The sequence below is a fragment of the Urocitellus parryii genome, chromosome 5 (assembly GCF_045843805.1).
Source record: "Urocitellus parryii isolate mUroPar1 chromosome 5, mUroPar1.hap1, whole genome shotgun sequence".
Lineage (NCBI taxonomy): Eukaryota > Metazoa > Chordata > Mammalia > Rodentia > Sciuridae > Urocitellus > Urocitellus parryii.
Window position 1 is genome coordinate 35,645,172 of NC_135535.1, and position 18,144 is coordinate 35,663,315.

Genomic DNA, 18,144 nt, shown 5'->3' on the forward strand with positions numbered 1-18,144 from the left:
TATATTTAAGTTAAATATTGTAGTTTAATAAACATTACAAATGTAGATGCTATTCAGTTACTGACACCAGGAAATAGCTTAGTAACGTATTATTTCCCAGAGAGACCTTTATAGCTTAACCAATCATAATCATTATAGTCTTTTCCACTAGAAGCACAGAACCCTTTTCTAATGTATTACCAACATTGGCTGTCACTTTTTTGCTTCAAAGAAGAACTCTCTACCTTTTGAAAAGTCACAATTTTTTTTATTAGCACAGTAACTGTCAGTACAAATACATCTGATCAATTAAATTAGTTTGAGTCTCCTGACCTTTTAAACACACTATGCTTGGCTGGTTAGTTAAAAAAAATAAAAAAGAAAGAAAGAAGAGAAAAAGAATAAAGAAAAAAAATTGATGACAAATAATGTATAATATGAACAAAAATGTATGTATCTACTCAAACATATATATTTGTATTTATTTCTCAGAACAGTCTGTAAACTACACCATCATAAAAAAGAGAGGTGAAAACATGTTTGGTTGTCAAATGATGACAGTAGTAGTTCTTTCTATATTAAGTGTGAACTATGAATTGGAGTACCGAGTTACAAGTGGCAATGTCCTACTTATGTGTATCCACTCTTCCTATTCTACACATATGGACATGCAGAACTTGTTCTCTCAGCCTCATTAGCAGCTTTAACACATTACTCCATCATCCCACTAATCAACTGTTCATAATGTAACGTGAAACCTATTTTCAAACTCTGTATTAGTTGCTTTATATATGCATCTCACTGGTTATTAAGAAATGCCATTATCTGGATTTTAGAGGTGAAAAAGATGATCAGCAGAGTGACTATGTAACAAAAAATCATAAACATACTAAGTGGTAAAGCTGCAATTTAAACCCAGGACAACCTGTCCTCAACACATTGCTTTAACTAGATGGTGGAGGATAATCACAAATAGTCCAACTTCTCAGCTCAGGTGAAAATGATACTCTTACTCATAGAAAATTGTTTTCTAGCTGTAATACATTGGCCATCAGATTCATTTCACTCTGCCTTGGGCTTATCTATTGAATTAAAAGAATAAGGAAGAGCAATAGTAATCCAAGGCTGACCTTTAAAAATGCTTCCTACACATATGTTATTCAATTCTTAAGAGGAAAATATGTAGAATATAAGACATAAATTGTTTTTTTGGGTAATCTGCACACACGTGCACACAGATGTCCATAAATGGGAAAATAAAATCAAGACAAAAAACCTGAAATGCAAAAAAATAAATCAGGGATAAATGGATGTGTTAAAAAGGCAACTCATTAAAGATTTTAGCAACAAATAATACAAGAACAAGTACTTGCTATGTTGCTAGCACTGGCAAGGTAGAACTTCACATTTCTCATTTATAATCTACAATAATGACTAACATGTCCATTTTATTAAGGGAGAGGAGGGTTATAGAATGAGGAGTGACTTGCACAGGGACAATAATGCCATCCTAAAAGGACCAAATGGCTCTAAAGCCATGATGTTTTCCTATTGTGTCAAGCTGCCTGACACATGCTTATTATTTATTGGCTACCTACAGACATCTTAAATATATTCTCTTTCTACCTTTACATTATCCATATACTGTAATTAACATCAGTCTCATATTATAAATGAGGTAAATGTGACTCACTAAGCTTAACCGATTTGCTCAAAATCAAAAACAAGCAAATGCCAAATTCAGAATTCATATTAAAGAGTTTTCTCTGGCACTTTCCACTACATCATGCTATACAAATGACGGCAAAAGTGCCATAAATCGATGTATCGTAGAAGGGACGTATATAATATGTCAAGCTTGATTGTATCATTAAAATTGTAAAAACTCCCATAAAGGCAATAGCCACAGGAAAAGAAATTTCAGTAAATTCAATAAGGGAGAAAATAAGAAGAAAGATAGTTGGTCAGGAATAGGGAGGGGAAAAGAGGGTTAAGTTATCTTCTCTCGTACAGTAACTTTTTTAAAATCTACAATAACAGAAAAAAAATGTTTATAATACCCAGGGGCAAAGAAGCAATGATGACTATTTTTCCTTCCCATCCTGAAAAAAAAATGACATAATAGAGGTCCTTTCATAAGAATGAGAAGATTTGCTGTACAATGATATAGCGATTAGGTTCATCACCCAGATTTATTTCCAATTCACTCACAGACAAAAGGGATTTGGATGTCTCTAGGCTGGCTTCAGGCAGATGTAAACCAGTTTCAGATGTAGAACAAATAATGTCACTCTTCCTCCCTAAAAAGCCCCATGTCAAATAACCCAGGCAAAGGCCAAGTCCTCAAGGAAAAAATACTGGGTTATTGATGATGTCATAGTCTAGATCTCACTGTTTCTTATGTTTCAAATTACTGGACAGCTCCTACTTAGAGATAAAGAACAGAGCATGTATTCAGATATTAAAATTCAGTATAGGTTTTGTTTTGTTAAACCTTTGTCATTACCTTTATCAAAAGTACCCCTTTCACAACTTCTAAAGTAATTGTTTAGAAATTAAATTGTTACAAATGCTTTTGTAAAAAACGATTCTTGTTACCTTTCCTACAAATTTAAGTGAACTGTCACAAATAATACATTAGTAGCAATAAAGATAATTATTTCCTTCATGGTACTTACAATTTAGTGAAAAAGAAAGAAATTTTCAGTGTATCCCAGATATAATTTTAGATGTACTCAAAACAATTTTCTAAATATTTATTACTCAGGAATTTCACTGAATCTGTGTACCTAGACCAAGTCTTGATTATTCCTTTTTATTATATTTAATTTATACTTGTCTTTTAATTAGAAACATCTCACCTGCTTATTGGAGAAATTCTAAAAGATCATAATATCATAAAACTTGAATAAATTATATCACCCATAGCTAGGCAAAGACAAAATTTTTTGTTTCCCAAGAATTCTATTTACATTTTTTTAAAAATTACTTAGTAAAATATTTTGCCACCTTTAAGTAGTTAAGTTTCTTCTCACACTCCGTTATTTTAAATAAGACTGTGAAAGATTTCCAAAATTTCATTTTTTCATTCAGGATCAGTATTGATTCATTTGTATATTCAAATTACCCTACCAAATTTTCACGTACCAGTTGCACCTACTTCATCAATTATAGTCTTGTATAACTTTTTAAAACACATCTTTTTGTATAACCTTAGAATAAATATATATAATATTTTATAATATATATAATGCTGGAATTCTTGGACTGTTTTTTCTTCCTATATATTTCAACCTAAGTTCAGATGCCTTTGGGTCCAATGAGTCCTCAAAATACAATTGAGGGGCTGGGGACATAGCTCAGTTGGTAGAGTACTTGCCTCACATGCACAAGGCCCTGGGTCCAATCCCAGCACCAACACACACACACACACAAAAAAAAAAAAAAAAAAAAAACAGAACAATACAATTGATAATCACACTATGTATCAACTTGTATTTAGATCTTACATTTTACAAAATTTCTTGTCTATCCGATAGGGATATGAATTCTCTTCTAATTACATAGTTTCATTATTAAAATCAGCTACTTATTCCATATGAAATATTTTGCCTTATGGTAGGAGGCCAGATTCTAATTTTATTCTTATCTAGACATTTAATTATCTCAGATTAACTTTTATAAGGATTTCATTCCCTCATAAATATTAATCTCACATTTATTATCTACAAAAGCCTTACGTGAGTTTTGATCTGTTTCTAAGGCTTCTTTGTATTATTTGTCTGGTTTCCTGTTCTTATCTCCCTACAACATTGTTCTAATCGCTCTAATTTCTTTTTATGTTTCAAAATCCAGTACAGCAAATATCATCCATCATTCTTTAAATCTTCTTGGCTCTAGTTTCCTTTAATTCTATGAAGGAAACTTTAGAAACTTTTATTCAAGTTTTTGATAAAATTCCTTTTGGAATATGTATTGCTATTACATTAAAATCTATGAATATATTTGATAAAGGGAACTTTTACAAAATAGAGCTTCCCCATTGAAATTAGTATTCAATTCTTCATTTAGTCAAATGCCCCTCACCCTTTTATCTACCGATAGGATCCACTCCAGCAATTATATTCATTTGATTCCAACTAGACTATGACATGCACAGAATCACACACAGAATTGTTCATCTCTTCCTGTCTTTTAACCTAAGTCCAGATGCCTTTGGCTCCAATGACTTCTCAAAATACAATTGAGGGGCTGGGGACATAGCTCAGTTGGTAGAGTGCTTGCCTCACATGTGCAAGGCCCTGGGTTCGATCCCAGTACCAATACACATACACACACACACACACAAAAAAAAAAAAACCAACCAGAACAATACAATTGATAATCACATTATGTATCAACTTGGATTTAGATCTTACATTTTTACTAAGTAAGTTGTTAAAGAGCAATCCCCAAATAATACTTTTTTCTAGAATCTGTAGTCGGATAGAAACATAAAACATCAAGGTGAATTATGTCAAGAGTTTAACTTGCTGTGATTTTAATTCTCACTTCTTATTTCACAGTGTTAACATTGACATAGAAACATTAGGGAGTCTGGCTTTTGTTTTTAATGTATCTATGCCACAAACTTGCTGTAACTCTTAACAGTCAGATTTTATGACTCTCGTGTGTTTCAATCTTAATCTTTTCCTTGTGTTATTCTTACAAAATAACACAGTCCAGTTGCCCAGATAAAATGGTTCTGATTGGAAACCTCAATGACTATTGGGCAGAGCCATAAATAAATAAATAAAATATCCACACGATCACAAAAGAGGCCACTTCCTATCTGACAACAGACATTAACAATCAGAGCTTCTGAAAGGAAGGGATTGAAGTAAAATGAAATACTTCCAAATCCTAAATTAAGAAGGGTGATGAAAAGGTTCAAATGTAACACTTCAGAAAATTCTGCAGCACTAAATTTAAGGAGGAGCCTCTGAAGATTGAGAATTAGGTTTAAGCCAAACAAAGGAAATGTATGAAAAAAATGTGAATATGTGTTTCATTAAGTCAAAAATACTAATCATCAAGAAATAGACTAAAACTTCAATGAAAGTTAAAAGGGTTCCTAGTTTCTAGTGTGAGGTGATATATAGGAAACATGTGATGTGCCATGAAAATTTAATTGGGAAAGAAGCCAGGGGCCTGTATCAACATTTCTCGGCTTGTAACTGGGGATTCTGAAGTTCTCCAGTCTAATCAATTTTCTTTATATTTTCAAGGAAATAGATTACTAAAATGATCAATCCACCAATGTTGGAGCCAATCCTATTAGGTGCTCAAATCTTCCAAAACTTGGGAGTGAGAAACCTGTGTGTGTGAAACCTGTGTGTGTGTGTGTGTGTGTGTGTGTGTGTGTGTGTTTGTGTGTTTTACCTTCATATAAGGAGAGGTGAGGATCCTTTCCAGCAAATGTAATATTATACTGCTTAGATTTACAATATAGTAAATAAAGTAGCTTCACATCACTAGAATATTAAGAAACACTAAAAAGAAGCGTTAACTGTGTTTTTAAAAAGAAACAACATTAGGATTAGAGGAAAGAAGAATGATTAAAAGTTAGATGAGCCTGGAAAGAATGAATGAATAAACTGGGAGTCAGAGAAAAAGGAATCCAAACAGTTGCAAGACAATGGGAAGAGACCCTCCTGTGGGTCAGAAGAGTACAAGGGACGATTTTTCAGTTTTACATTAACATTTCAAGGAATATATTCTCATGTGCATTCCTGAAATCAAGCAGCATGTCTCTATAATAGGCAATGAATAATTTATTTGCACTATAAATTGCTATATTGGTGTTAATTCTAAGGCATATCAGAAAATTCAAAATTTATCTTCTTTATAATGAATACTTGAGAATAAGATTCTACGACAATTCACAAAAATCCCATTTCCATAATTAACATGTTGGCAAAAACAACTTTCATTCTGGAATAAAACACTGCCTGCTGTAGTCCATCTTTACTCATTTAAAATAAGACAACGGTTTCTATCAATGTAGGTAAAATTTAAATAATAGCGCATTTGGAAGGTTATATGAGATTTTTAAGTAGAAAACAATTCTTTCCTATGTATTAAGAATGACAGATCTAAATAAACACACAGTAAGGCATTCAGAATTAGTAATGTATTTAGTTTCAAACTTCACTTTTTTACTCTTGTTGAGAATCAGAACACAATAATACCTCAAAGTAAGGCTTTTTGGCTTGCTGAGTAGTTGAACTGAAGGAGATTGAAAAGAACTTCAGAAGCTAGATCTTTCTGACCTTTTCCCTGTGCTACTACCTTCTGCCTCCATCGAAATTAGAATTCCTCTTTCCTAGGGAGAGTCATAAAATTACAACTCTTTTCCCCTCAAAGCAAGCATTGACCTAGAAAGGTCAGTCTCTCCCTTCTCCCTTCATCCTCTAAGATGCTCATTCCACAGGGGTTCTGCCCCAAAGCCAGTGTCAGGAAGGAGTATTACGCAGGAAGACCAAGATGAATCTGGACAGAGAGGCCTTGCTGGGTTCCCCCTCAGTCTATGACCATTAGAGCACATCATTTTTTGTTCAAACGTATTTCTATACCATTGCCAACTTTTCCTCAAACCTAAGCCTAAAAATAATTTCCCCTGGGTCTTTGGATCTTCATTTCTGAAGACTCCAATTATATAAAACTTTGATTAAATAAATTGGCTGTACTTTTCTTTAAGGACCTCTCTCTTCTTTATAGGAGTATCAGGGGCAGCCATTTTAGTGGGTGAGGAAAAGTACCACATCTTTCTGCCCCCACAGTTGTTGCCTATTCTGAATATGTATAACAAGAACTTCTCATTTCCTTGACATTAATTTTCAAGGTTATCCTTCACACACAATTTTCTTCTTTCACATGACCATGTCCATTTAACTAAGTGACATCAAAGCTGACATCTTTGAGAATGCCAGATTTTGAAATCTAGTTAATGAATTTCCCAGTTGTAACATAAAAATCACCTCAGTTTTCTAAATACAATCCAACCTCAATTTACTACTGAATAAAACATTCACTCACGGCTATTGCCCATCAAAAGGTGAAAATATGTACATTTTCCCCCATTTGTCTCTATTGAAGCCTCAGAAAACATTTTTTTTTTCAAACAGAACACAATGAAACAATCTGGTATTCAGAGAATAAGAAGGATAATTAGGTATTAATTTGAGTACATTCATTTCCTCATAATTCAATTTAAAAACAAAGTTTTTAGGCTGCAGTCTTTCACTTTACCACAAAACTGGAAAAAGCATGAATTAATGTAACAGGTGGGCTTGTGTGGTTTTAATAGCAATGAAATATAATCAACTGTCTCATATCATATTTCCAGGAAAGCAAGCAACATTGAGACCTAGGCATGATCCTGTAGCAACCCCTCTATTGACATTCAAGTGTGCACACTCCCCATAGGGACCATATATCTTCTGGCCCTGGGTTTAATTGAAACTTTAAACAAAATATATTACCTATTTAATGCAGCTGAACTGGATGCTGCCCTTTGTAGTATACAGACTAATGCTTAGCAATTAAAGTCTGAAACCTTACATAACATGGAATTTATACCAAGCGTGAATGGTATAAAGAAAGAAACTAAACCATAGCAATTTGATAATGAAAAATTAACTTTTAGGACAAAAATCTGTGATTTTGTTTCGTTCATAAAAAAATCATTGTTTTTGATAAACGATTAAAAATTCACAATTTTCCTCTTTTTGACTACTTATGAAGTGAATTTCTGAAATTTCTCAAATCTGTATTTTGTCTCTCGGTCCTGATGGACTTTATATATCTGGCTCGCATCTCTTGGTCTTTCTTTTCTGATGATGAAAAAATGAAAGTGAAATAAGTAGAATTATCTTAAAAATTAGAAGTTAATGTTCTTTTGGGAGTTGTATAGATTGCTGTCTAATCCACTTATACGGTCATACTGACATCTATAGGATTGGCTCAGGGTCGTCAGTAGTGCCAGTGGAAGCGATCATGGGAAAACTCACCAGACTCCAAATAGGGGAAGCAGGTGGTACAAGAAGCTTAACACTATTGGAGTGTTAATGCTTCCACACTCAAAAGATGTGAAGTTCAATCTCACAGTTAAAAACCATCTCATTCACAGTCAGCATGCTAAATGCCTGGAGCAATTAACTTAACTAGTCACAGAAGAACACAGTTAGAATGTAACCATCAGAGCAAAAAATCTAAATATCCTCACTCTAAAATGTATTCTGGTATATGGTAAGGTTGGAGACACACACGCGCGCGCGCACACACGCACACACACACACACACACACACACACACAGAATAATCCATGAAAAATAACTGATTCAACTAAAACACATCCTATACAGATGGCTGAAAGAGAAACAGACTTCTTTTATACCCTTTCTACCAGATGAACTGAGCACATAATGTACATATTTAGGTAGAGGTGAGATGAATTTATAAATAAGACTTTGCATTTTGTTTTCAGAAGGTACACTGGGAACCTCTTTTGTCAGTTCTTTCCACCAAAATAATAAAAAACCTAATGATTCTTGGTTAGATATTTAACTCTTTATACAAGTTTCCTTCTCAAAATAGAATTCTATTTTTTTTTACCCAAAACATTGCTCTAATGAAAAAAATGTCATCTTTCCTTTCATTGTTTCTATATTCTCTATGAGCAGCCCACTAGTATCAGAGAAAAACTCTTATACCTAAAGAGCTACTTCAAAGAGCTAAAATTTAATCAAAAGATTTTGAGAGTATGAAAACATTTTTTCAATTTCAAATCTATGTAAGTAAAAGATTTGTTAGCTGAAGGCTAATGGCAGAAAACATATTTTCCAATATTGGACTGAGACTTAAAAGTAACAGGAGTATACATAAAATAAAACAAAACCAGAAATTATCAAAATAGTCAAAACTATGTTGAAAATAATGGCAAATAAACAATGGGCCATTGTTACACAATTCCTCTCGGGGAGATTTAAAAAAAAAGATTTAAAAAAAAAAGAATGTAATATTTCCCAAAGATGAATGCATAGTATTCATTATGTAGATTTCAGTGAACAGAAAAATATGAATATATATGCCAATTGTGATAGTAGTGCCACATTAAACTATAAAACCTGAATTCTTACATGTTTTGTATAGCCTAGTCAGCACAGCATAGCCTACCAAGCGATAGGCAAAATACTGTCTAGGTGGGAGTAGTAATTTTCCATTTCATTGTAGGTGTTATTTACTTACTAAGGGGAGACACTAATAATCTCTGAACTCTCAGAAAACTCCATGGGAACAGGAATCATATTGACTATATTTCCTACCACGCTTCTCTCTACCACTCTCAAACTCAGCACTTGTGACTTTAAGAAAATACTTTATTTACTCTCAGAAGTTATTCCAATCCGTGACTGTAGACTGCAGTGATGAGACAGTAACCCTAAATTCTCTATTACTCCACACAGATTATGCCCTTCTGTTGTCAAGATATATTACCAAGATAAAATGGTCTAAATTGCTTGTATAATTAAACCCAACAATTACTTTGCATTGAGAAGGACAAGTAATTTTATTTTAAATAATAAATAGATGCAAAAAGACCTTTGGGATTAGAAGAGCTCCAACTGATAAGAATAATAGGAAGTTATAGCCTAATTTTATTTCTTATAATCCTTTAGGATTATCAAGAGTAATGCTGAGTGAAGATAATAAGGGAAATAAACAATTAGAGAAAGAAGAAAACAATTGAGGGTGTTCAAAATTATCCTGCATTAAAAATTTTTAAATACACTGTCTATTTAATGCATTTGTGACGAACCACAATTTTGTAGATGGTTTACTTTTTATAATTAAACTGGGGGGGTATATATTTTATTTTATTTTTTTTTAACTCGTCATCAAATGTGTACAGAAAAGGTGTTCTGACATAGCAGAGAACATGCCAGTTTTTGTAACACAGAAGGGCTAAATAGAAAAGGCATTTGAATTTAAGTCAAGAAACTTTACTTCTGGCTCAAACACAAACTGTAATTCTGAACAGACTGAATCAATTCTTTGGGTGTTAATTTCATATCTTGGAAAATAAGAGAGATAATATTATGAGAATTTTAACGTATGAAATGTGTGTGACTCTGAAATACACCTAAAACTTGAGATGAAAAGAGCAGAGACCGAAATTCAACCTGTGAAAAATATGTCACAGAAAAAGGAAAAAAAACCCTTCAGCCTAAACATGGCCATTTTAATTTATAGGGAGAGCTCTATTAATGGATTTAAGATAGCTGGCATTAGCTGAATATGCTGTTTGACTTTTTGTTTTAATTTGGCTACTGATAAACGAAAGACTGACTATGGTTGCTGATAGAAATACAGAAATGGGCCTGGAGAGAAAATACACATTTCCAGACAAGACAGAAAGAAACAGAATCCCTATTGAACTTTGGTGACTGCAAGGCCATCGATATGACAAAAATCTTATCTATGGAGTAATTCTATTTACACTGCTTACTCCAAAATGGACTGACAGAGAAGACAATCATCCACTTTAGGAGCTTTAAGCTTCATAGAAGTGAGGAAGGTCACTTTATAAAACACTTACCCAGGTCAGGCATCTGGGCCAATATGCTTTACCTTCATTATTTTAAGCAATTTTCAAACTGATACTATTATTACAGCTATCTTATCCATGAAGAAACTGAGACTTCCATTAAGTAGTCTGCCCAGAAATACTCAGCCAGAGAGTGTTACAGACAATTTGAACCTGGGCTGTCTAACTTCAGAGGCCCCCCTTGACAGATTAACTCCCCCTGTTATCTAAGGAGAAAACTGTGGCACACAGAATTAAAGTGACAGAACTGGCTAAGAACAATTTTAACATTTATCTTATGACTTGGTTTCTTAATATTTCATGTTTTCACATCCTACCGAGTATAAGAACTTGGGTAAAAATTTAATATTTGCATATGAAGTAATATCTGTTTTATGTTATTTCTGTGTTTGCCGTTCGCCTAAATTCTGGAAGAAAAGATACTCAACTGTTACTCAGATATCTTGGTCTTATACAAATCAAAGACAAAATATTAAGAATATATCTTTAAATGTTGTTTACATTTACTTGTGAACTACCACAATAAAATTAAATAAATGACCTTAAAATAATATATGAAAAATTGAAGTTGGGGAGGAAATTAATCAAACTTATTTTGTATTAATTCACAAGTGAGAAAAGTATGCTCATTTGGCTTACAGGATGAGTAAACTGGTATGTATCATGTTGTCATGTAAGACATTTTTCAGAAAATGTTCAAAGGGAAGGAAAGTGAAATGGACCAGCATGTTTTTAAATAGTACTGCAGTGAGTTTAGTTTTTAAACTTATAATACCATGTAGGTATGAATGTATTTTTTCATGCATATTCCTTTATTTTCTAAACTTTTCCTAAAAAAAAAAAAAAGAAAAAAATAGAATGGGGGAAAAATCCTAATGTTTGTATATATACATACAAGTGCTGAGGAGTGAAAGTCCTGAAGGGGTAAATAAATGAGACATGAAAAAAAAAATATGAATCCTTGCAGGCTATGTCTAGCCAGACATTGTAATCCATCACTGATCCCTAAAGGGCACTAATAATATGTAAATGTGTGAATTAGAAAACACATTCAAGGCTGTTGATAAACTTGATAGGATAATCAGCACATGCTGACAGACTAATGAAACTGATGAACTGATAGGGCAGCTTATCTCCGAGGCCATTTTTTTTCCTTGTCAAATGGAGGCTAATCAAAATGTATTAGGAGTTAAAGCAAACACTCGGGGGATTTAACCCATTTGATTAGGAGGTGAACTCACTCTCTGAGAAAAATTATAGTTTCCTGAACCACTGAAACTATAAGACCTGATCAGCTGACAGATCTTCATATAAAATTAAATCATATGAGGATCCTCCTGTAGAAAATTGGTAGGGTGCTTTTCAAGTCTGGGCAAAGAGACCACCTCTCTCTATAATGGAATATAAAACAAAGGAATAGGCAATAACCCTAGGGACACATTTATCTGTCGCTGCCTGTGTGCGCTTAGCACTTGTGAAATCATACGAGAGGCAGATCCCAAAGTAACGGATGAATTTTCAATCCAATTTATTTACATAAAATAATTGAATGAATTTTCTGAAAACCATTAATTATGGTGAACACCTCCTCTTTCTATTAATAATAGAGATATCACATGAATCCTCCTCTTTCTATTAATAATAGAGATATCACAGTCTATTGCTAAGGATCTCAGAGTTCTATCCTGATTTAAAGAAAGATGTCTAATTGAATCATTGAAGAAAATTAGAAATAAGGCCTTTCCAGTTAAAAACAGAATCATAAAGTAAAATTGCTATGCCTCTTTATACAAAGCTAAAGAAAGCAATCCCTTTAGAATTTATTTTGGTGTGAAAAATATCTGGCATTATTAAGATTGTTAAATTTTCGGATAAAATCAACATTAAAATATCACCTAAAAATTTTTTTTTGGATAAATCTGTACATTTTCAGCACACATTTTACATACATGGACCTTTCAGATGAATGGCAAAATCCTGGACTGTAAGAGGCACTGTTTTAACTCATAAAAATTTAAGGGCTAAAGTACCTTTAATGACACGAGACTTTACCTCATGTAATCATATCAAAAAGGGAAAAGAACAATTAAGAAACATCTCACTGTCCTTTTTAACATGAACATTAAATCACTTTATAGTTGAATAGGCAAACTACAGTGGGAATCCCAGAAACTGGGAATGGGTTTATTAACCTTTCTTTCCAAATGACGATTTTTCCTGTTCACTGGAAAACAAACAAACAAACAAAAAACACTGAGTCCCATTTCATCTTTAACTTTTTCTAAGTTTTACTACAGATGATGTTTTCTAGTTTGAGAGGGTTTGAGACTTTTTGTGCATGCACAAATTAGTCAAATCATAGGATTTCAAAGTGTTATATAATTCTGAAGGTCACAAAGTCTAATCTCATTTATTTTATATGCATAAGGAAGGCCTAGAAATAGTACAAAACTTAACAAAATTTAATAAAAAGGGAAGATGTGAGTTTGAAGTTTGTGTTTTGGGAGAAAAGAACACAAGAAATACAAGAAGTATTTGATTTGAGGACAAAAGTCCCTTCTATCTTGAAACAGTTATCAAAACATCCACAGGGTGCTTTAAATGTTGAGTATTCTGTTTCTGAGAGTCACATGCTGAGCAGGTGGTTTTCAGCTGTGCCTACTAGCCAACAGCTGTGCTAATACTTTCCTACAGGAGGGTTGGGATTAATCGAAGGTAAAAGGCATTTTATTAGATTTCTCGTTCTTGACCTCTTATACCTAGAAAAATCCATGCCAGAGATTTATATACTGTCTTACTGACAAGATAATGAAGTTAATTACTCAACCTAGAAAAAGGGATAATTATAGGAACATACTTACGGTCTTCACATTCTTGTTCATTCTAAAATATTACATGAAAAAAACCTACTGAGATTCAAGGCCTGATCAATAAAAACAATATAAGTGGCTCAGTTATTCTCATCTTTTATGTACATCAAACCCCGGAATCTCTACATCATTGCAGATTTCTTTGTTGTTGTTTGTTTGAGGCAGTACTAGGGATTAAACCCAGGGGCATTGTACAACTGAGCTGTATCTCCAACACTTTTTATTTCTTATTTTGAGATAGGGTCTTGCCAAGTTGCCCAGGCTAGCCTAGAACTTGCAATCCTCCTCTCTCAGCCTCCAAGTAGCTGGGATCAGAGGCATATAGCACTGCACCCAGCATAGGTTTAGTTTTGAGAATCTTCTAATTATACAAATAACATAATACAAATTATCATGAATTTGACACATTCATTGAAATGAATATGTACTTTATTAATCCCTAAACATAACTGAAAATATATACAAATGTAGAAGGTACTGCTTCTTCATTTTCTAGACTCTAGCTAATGCTTGGTATGCAAATAGTTTTAAGAGCCTCTTACAACAATTCTAGAAAGTGGCCAATGTGCTAGAATTGCTAATTTAATGCATTTATTTTGCTAATGTCAGAAAAAGTGTGCTGGCAGAATTTGAACATTATATCCCATTGTGAACAAAAGGAAACTTTGTTTCCTTTGTTAGTACTAATAATATGATGCATTAGAATTCCATTTATCACAAGCCCAGATTCTAATTTCTCCACAGGTCACTGAAATGTCAATTAAAATATTAAAGTTTTACTTACCCATCATATTGTACAAGCTCTGTGGGGCAAACTGTCTTGGCATTTTCTGAATTGCTTCCTTGTATACACTCAGGGCTTCCTAATTTAAGAAGAAAAAAAAGAAAGAAAGAAAGAGAGAGAGATAAATCATCATTAAAGTACAGGGATAGTCACTGAAAACAAGATAATAACATTTCTCCAAAGTAAAAACTACCCATTGCTATTTCTAAATGGTTCACTAGAGGAAAATAATTGAGCTGTCCTTTGGTAGCTTACTACCTTAATTTCACAAATGAAAATGCTCAGCCTAGTGAAGAATGCTATATAAAAATTTAGTTTAACAAGGAATCGAATGTTAGCAATGTTCTTTTAATATAAATTTTCCAGTTCACACGATTAGTCAATAAAAAAGAAAAAAAAAGTCCATACTTGGAAGTTATTCATCAGTTATAAAGTTCATAGTTACTTAAATTCAAGCAATCCAGTGGGATCTAAATAAAATATCAGCAAACAAATCTTATGACTACTGAGACTTGCTCAAATTATTAAATGCAATTAGTTTAAAAGTAGTACCTTTGTTGTTATATTGCAGTCTTTGTGAAAGAGTATCAGGGGCAGGGTAGAGGACAGTTTGAGGAGAGGAAGAAGACAGGGGCATCAGGGTCACATGCAGACCTGCCTTCTGTGAGCAAGGGAGGATGAGGCTGTTCACCTCCTAACAACACAGTTACATCACTTCTCCACCCATTAAAAGAACAATATAATTTGCCTTTATTTCATAATAGTTTTTCAAAGAACTAAAGAGAAACAGAATTTACATCAAGCCACTTCCTACTTGAAATACAAAAAAAATTCTGTATCTTATAAAAATTATAACACTGGTTATAGGGAAACAGTTCTGTTAACTGTTTCTGGGATCATAAAATCATCAATGAGCCAATAAGCTTGAGAAATAATGCATGTGATTTTTTTCCTCCAACAGTCACAAAATATATTAGCATCATTTTTTTCTGAGAAATTTACAGGAAATGAATGTGCAACAATTTTATTTGCAAAAGTTTTTTTTTTTTCCCCCAAAGAAATTGGATCTCAAAATCCTTCGACTGTGAATACTTATTAGTTTCTGAAGGACAGCAGTGGCCCTGTCAGGAGATTATGGATAGGAAACATGGAGCCTGGAACAGAACAGGGGCCAGGAAAAGTACAGACAGGTTGTGGCCACACCTCATAGCGTCCTTGCTCGTGATAGAGCTTTCCCAGGTTGTACAGACAGCTGGTAACGGAGCTCTTGTGTGCATGAGGGTCCTTCAGGTTTTCATCTGGGATCTCAGAACACTTTAGGAATGTACGCCGGGCTTCTTCTGTCTTTCCTTGATTCATTAGAATAATGCCGGTGTTTAAGTAGGCAGCTGTGGGGGGAAAAATTAGAGAAGTGTGAGAAGACCATCTACACTATGGATGAAACAGTTATCTTTGCTTCAGTTTAGCTTCCATCGATTATTTCTTATTAAAAATGATAAATATTTATGGAACACATACATGGGTTAGATAATGGTAGTGGGAGAATCATAAGCATCACTAAAAATATACACAAAATAGTCTCTCCCTTCACAAAACTCCAAATAGGATTGAGGTTAAAATCTAATTGAATAAATCATCATATTTCTGAAAGTGAAACTGAGAGAAATAAAATTGTTAGAGATTTATCACTAGACTAGCCAGTACTCATGAAAAAGGAGCACCAAGGGTTTTCTCTGTGAGGCTGTAAGTCATAAAGATAGTTTTCACAAATGGGAAAAAAAGTATTTAAAACCACAAAAAAATTTGAATATTACTTACAAGCCAGGGTGGGCCTGCTCCCAATGGCCAATTTATAATAATGTAGGGCTTCTGCAAATCTGCTGTTCTCCTGTAGAAGTAACCCTCTGCGGGAGGAAAACAGAAATTTGGAGACAAGACTATATTATTATATATAAAACCACAAATTTTTATTTTATATTCCAAAAATAAAAATGGTCAAGAGTGCAATAAAATGCCAACTTGGTATCATAAACAAAATTTAAAGTGAAGGAAACGATTCCTCAGGAGAAAAAAATACTGGATAGGTGTCTGTTGCATTTATGTGCCATTAGAAAGAATTGAATATTTTCCAAAGCCCGAACTTTCCCCTCTCTGGGTATCTCGTCCCTTACACTAGAGTCACTGACCACCTGGATTTCTTCTAGGAGCATGCACACTTTCTCATCGCTTCAGAAAGAAAACCTATCCAAGACCATGATATATACATGGAAACATGAGATGTCTCCCTCGATAGCTGTTCAGTGGGAAATATTTGTCCATGACTCCCTGAAAGGAAAAAGGTAGTCTAGGTCAACAACAAAAAACAGTGTGAATTTATTCAGGTGCCATGAAGGAATAAAGGATAGAACTGGAGCCTACCTACATTGCTATTTTCTTGCTGTTTGGTCTTAGTCAAATACACTTGAATTTCAGAATACTGTTCACGTTTCAATTCACTATGCTGAAACACATCTTTCTCTGTGAACCCTACGACTCCATAGGCCTCCCTAGGAGGCTCCTTAAATAATAGCCACATGTATTATCCTAGCTATTCCAGAGCTCACCTGCATGACTGAAATGAAAATCAATCATAATCATTTCTATGATAATAAGATGTCAAGGATCTGAACTAAATCCAAAATGCTCTGACAGAAGGGTTTTGGCCTATTCCATTTTCTTGTAATCAGTATGTATCTTATAGTTGGCATATCTACTGGGCCTGAGTATTCCTATTATTATTGCAAATGACACATCCAAATTGGCCACTAAGGAGACTTTTGAAAGGGTAGTACATGGAGATCTGAGAAAAAAAGAATACTACTGATAAAGAACACCTTTTGTTGAGTATTGCTATGGTCAGGTATGGTTGGAGTTATTCCCGGAAGGGTGCATGCACTGGGAACTTGGTCCTGTGTGTGTGGCAATGCTGGATGGTGAAAAGACCTTTCAGAGGTAAGCCTAATGGGAGGTGGATGGGTCATGAGGGCAACACTCATGGAATCAACAATCAGTTCTTGCAAGAATGAACTATTGTAAAAGAGTAAGACCGCCCCCCACCCAGCTCTGGCTTCCTGTCTCACCATCTGATCTCTCCCTCTTATGTGCTCCTGCAATTATGATGCTACCATGATGTGAGGCAGCTAGAGAAGCACCAGCCAGAGCTGGTACCACCCTGTTTGGAATTCAAATATCTAGAAATGTGGAATTAAAAAAATTTTTTCTAAGCTAATACAAGCGTAAAATACTTAGCTTATTTATTTATTTATTTATTTTAATTTATCTGGTACAGGGATTAAACCCAAGGGCACTTAATCACTGAGCAAAATCCTCAGCCCTTTTTTTATATTTGATCTTGCTGAGTGGCTTAGGGCCTCTCACTAAGTTGCTGAGGCTGGCTTTGAACTCGCCATCCTCCTGCCTCAGCAGTCCCCTCCTCCTCCAGTTCCTAGAATTATGTGTGCCACTGTGCCTGGCCATACTCAGCTTATTAAATGAACATGTTGAGAAAATATTTGAAGAAAATCATTTTCAAATGCAAGAATGTTCATTTGCCTCATCAGCATATATTAACTTTATTATCTCTAATATTTGCAAAAGGTCATTTGACTAAATCAGAGAATTCTCAAACATGTTAAGATCACTTTCATGTAACATAAATGTACAGTTCTCTAAAAATTTTGAGCAACAATTAATTTGATCATAAAATGACTATGCTTTGCTATTAGATGCCCATTATAGTTTCTGAGAAGAAAAGGCAAAGCTTCCTCTAGTACTCTGATGTTCACAAAAACAGTTGTTTTAAAGGTGAGTAAAATTGAAAAAGA

The 18,144-nt window shown here is 33.9% G+C and overlaps 1 protein-coding gene across 1 annotated transcript in view; it reads right to left on the bottom strand.

Annotated features, from left to right (window-relative positions):
• Tmtc2 (transmembrane O-mannosyltransferase targeting cadherins 2) overlaps positions 1-18,144 on the bottom strand; it is a 388,543-nt gene that overhangs the window by 115,890 nt on the left and 254,509 nt on the right. The window contains exons 5-7 of the mRNA XM_026391430.2: positions 16,100-16,185; positions 15,485-15,669; positions 14,282-14,360 (exon numbers count right to left, since the gene is read on the bottom strand). Coding sequence (XP_026247215.1) covers positions 14,282-14,360; positions 15,485-15,669; positions 16,100-16,185 — 350 coding nt within the window. The remainder of the gene's footprint in view (positions 1-14,281; positions 14,361-15,484; positions 15,670-16,099; positions 16,186-18,144) is intronic.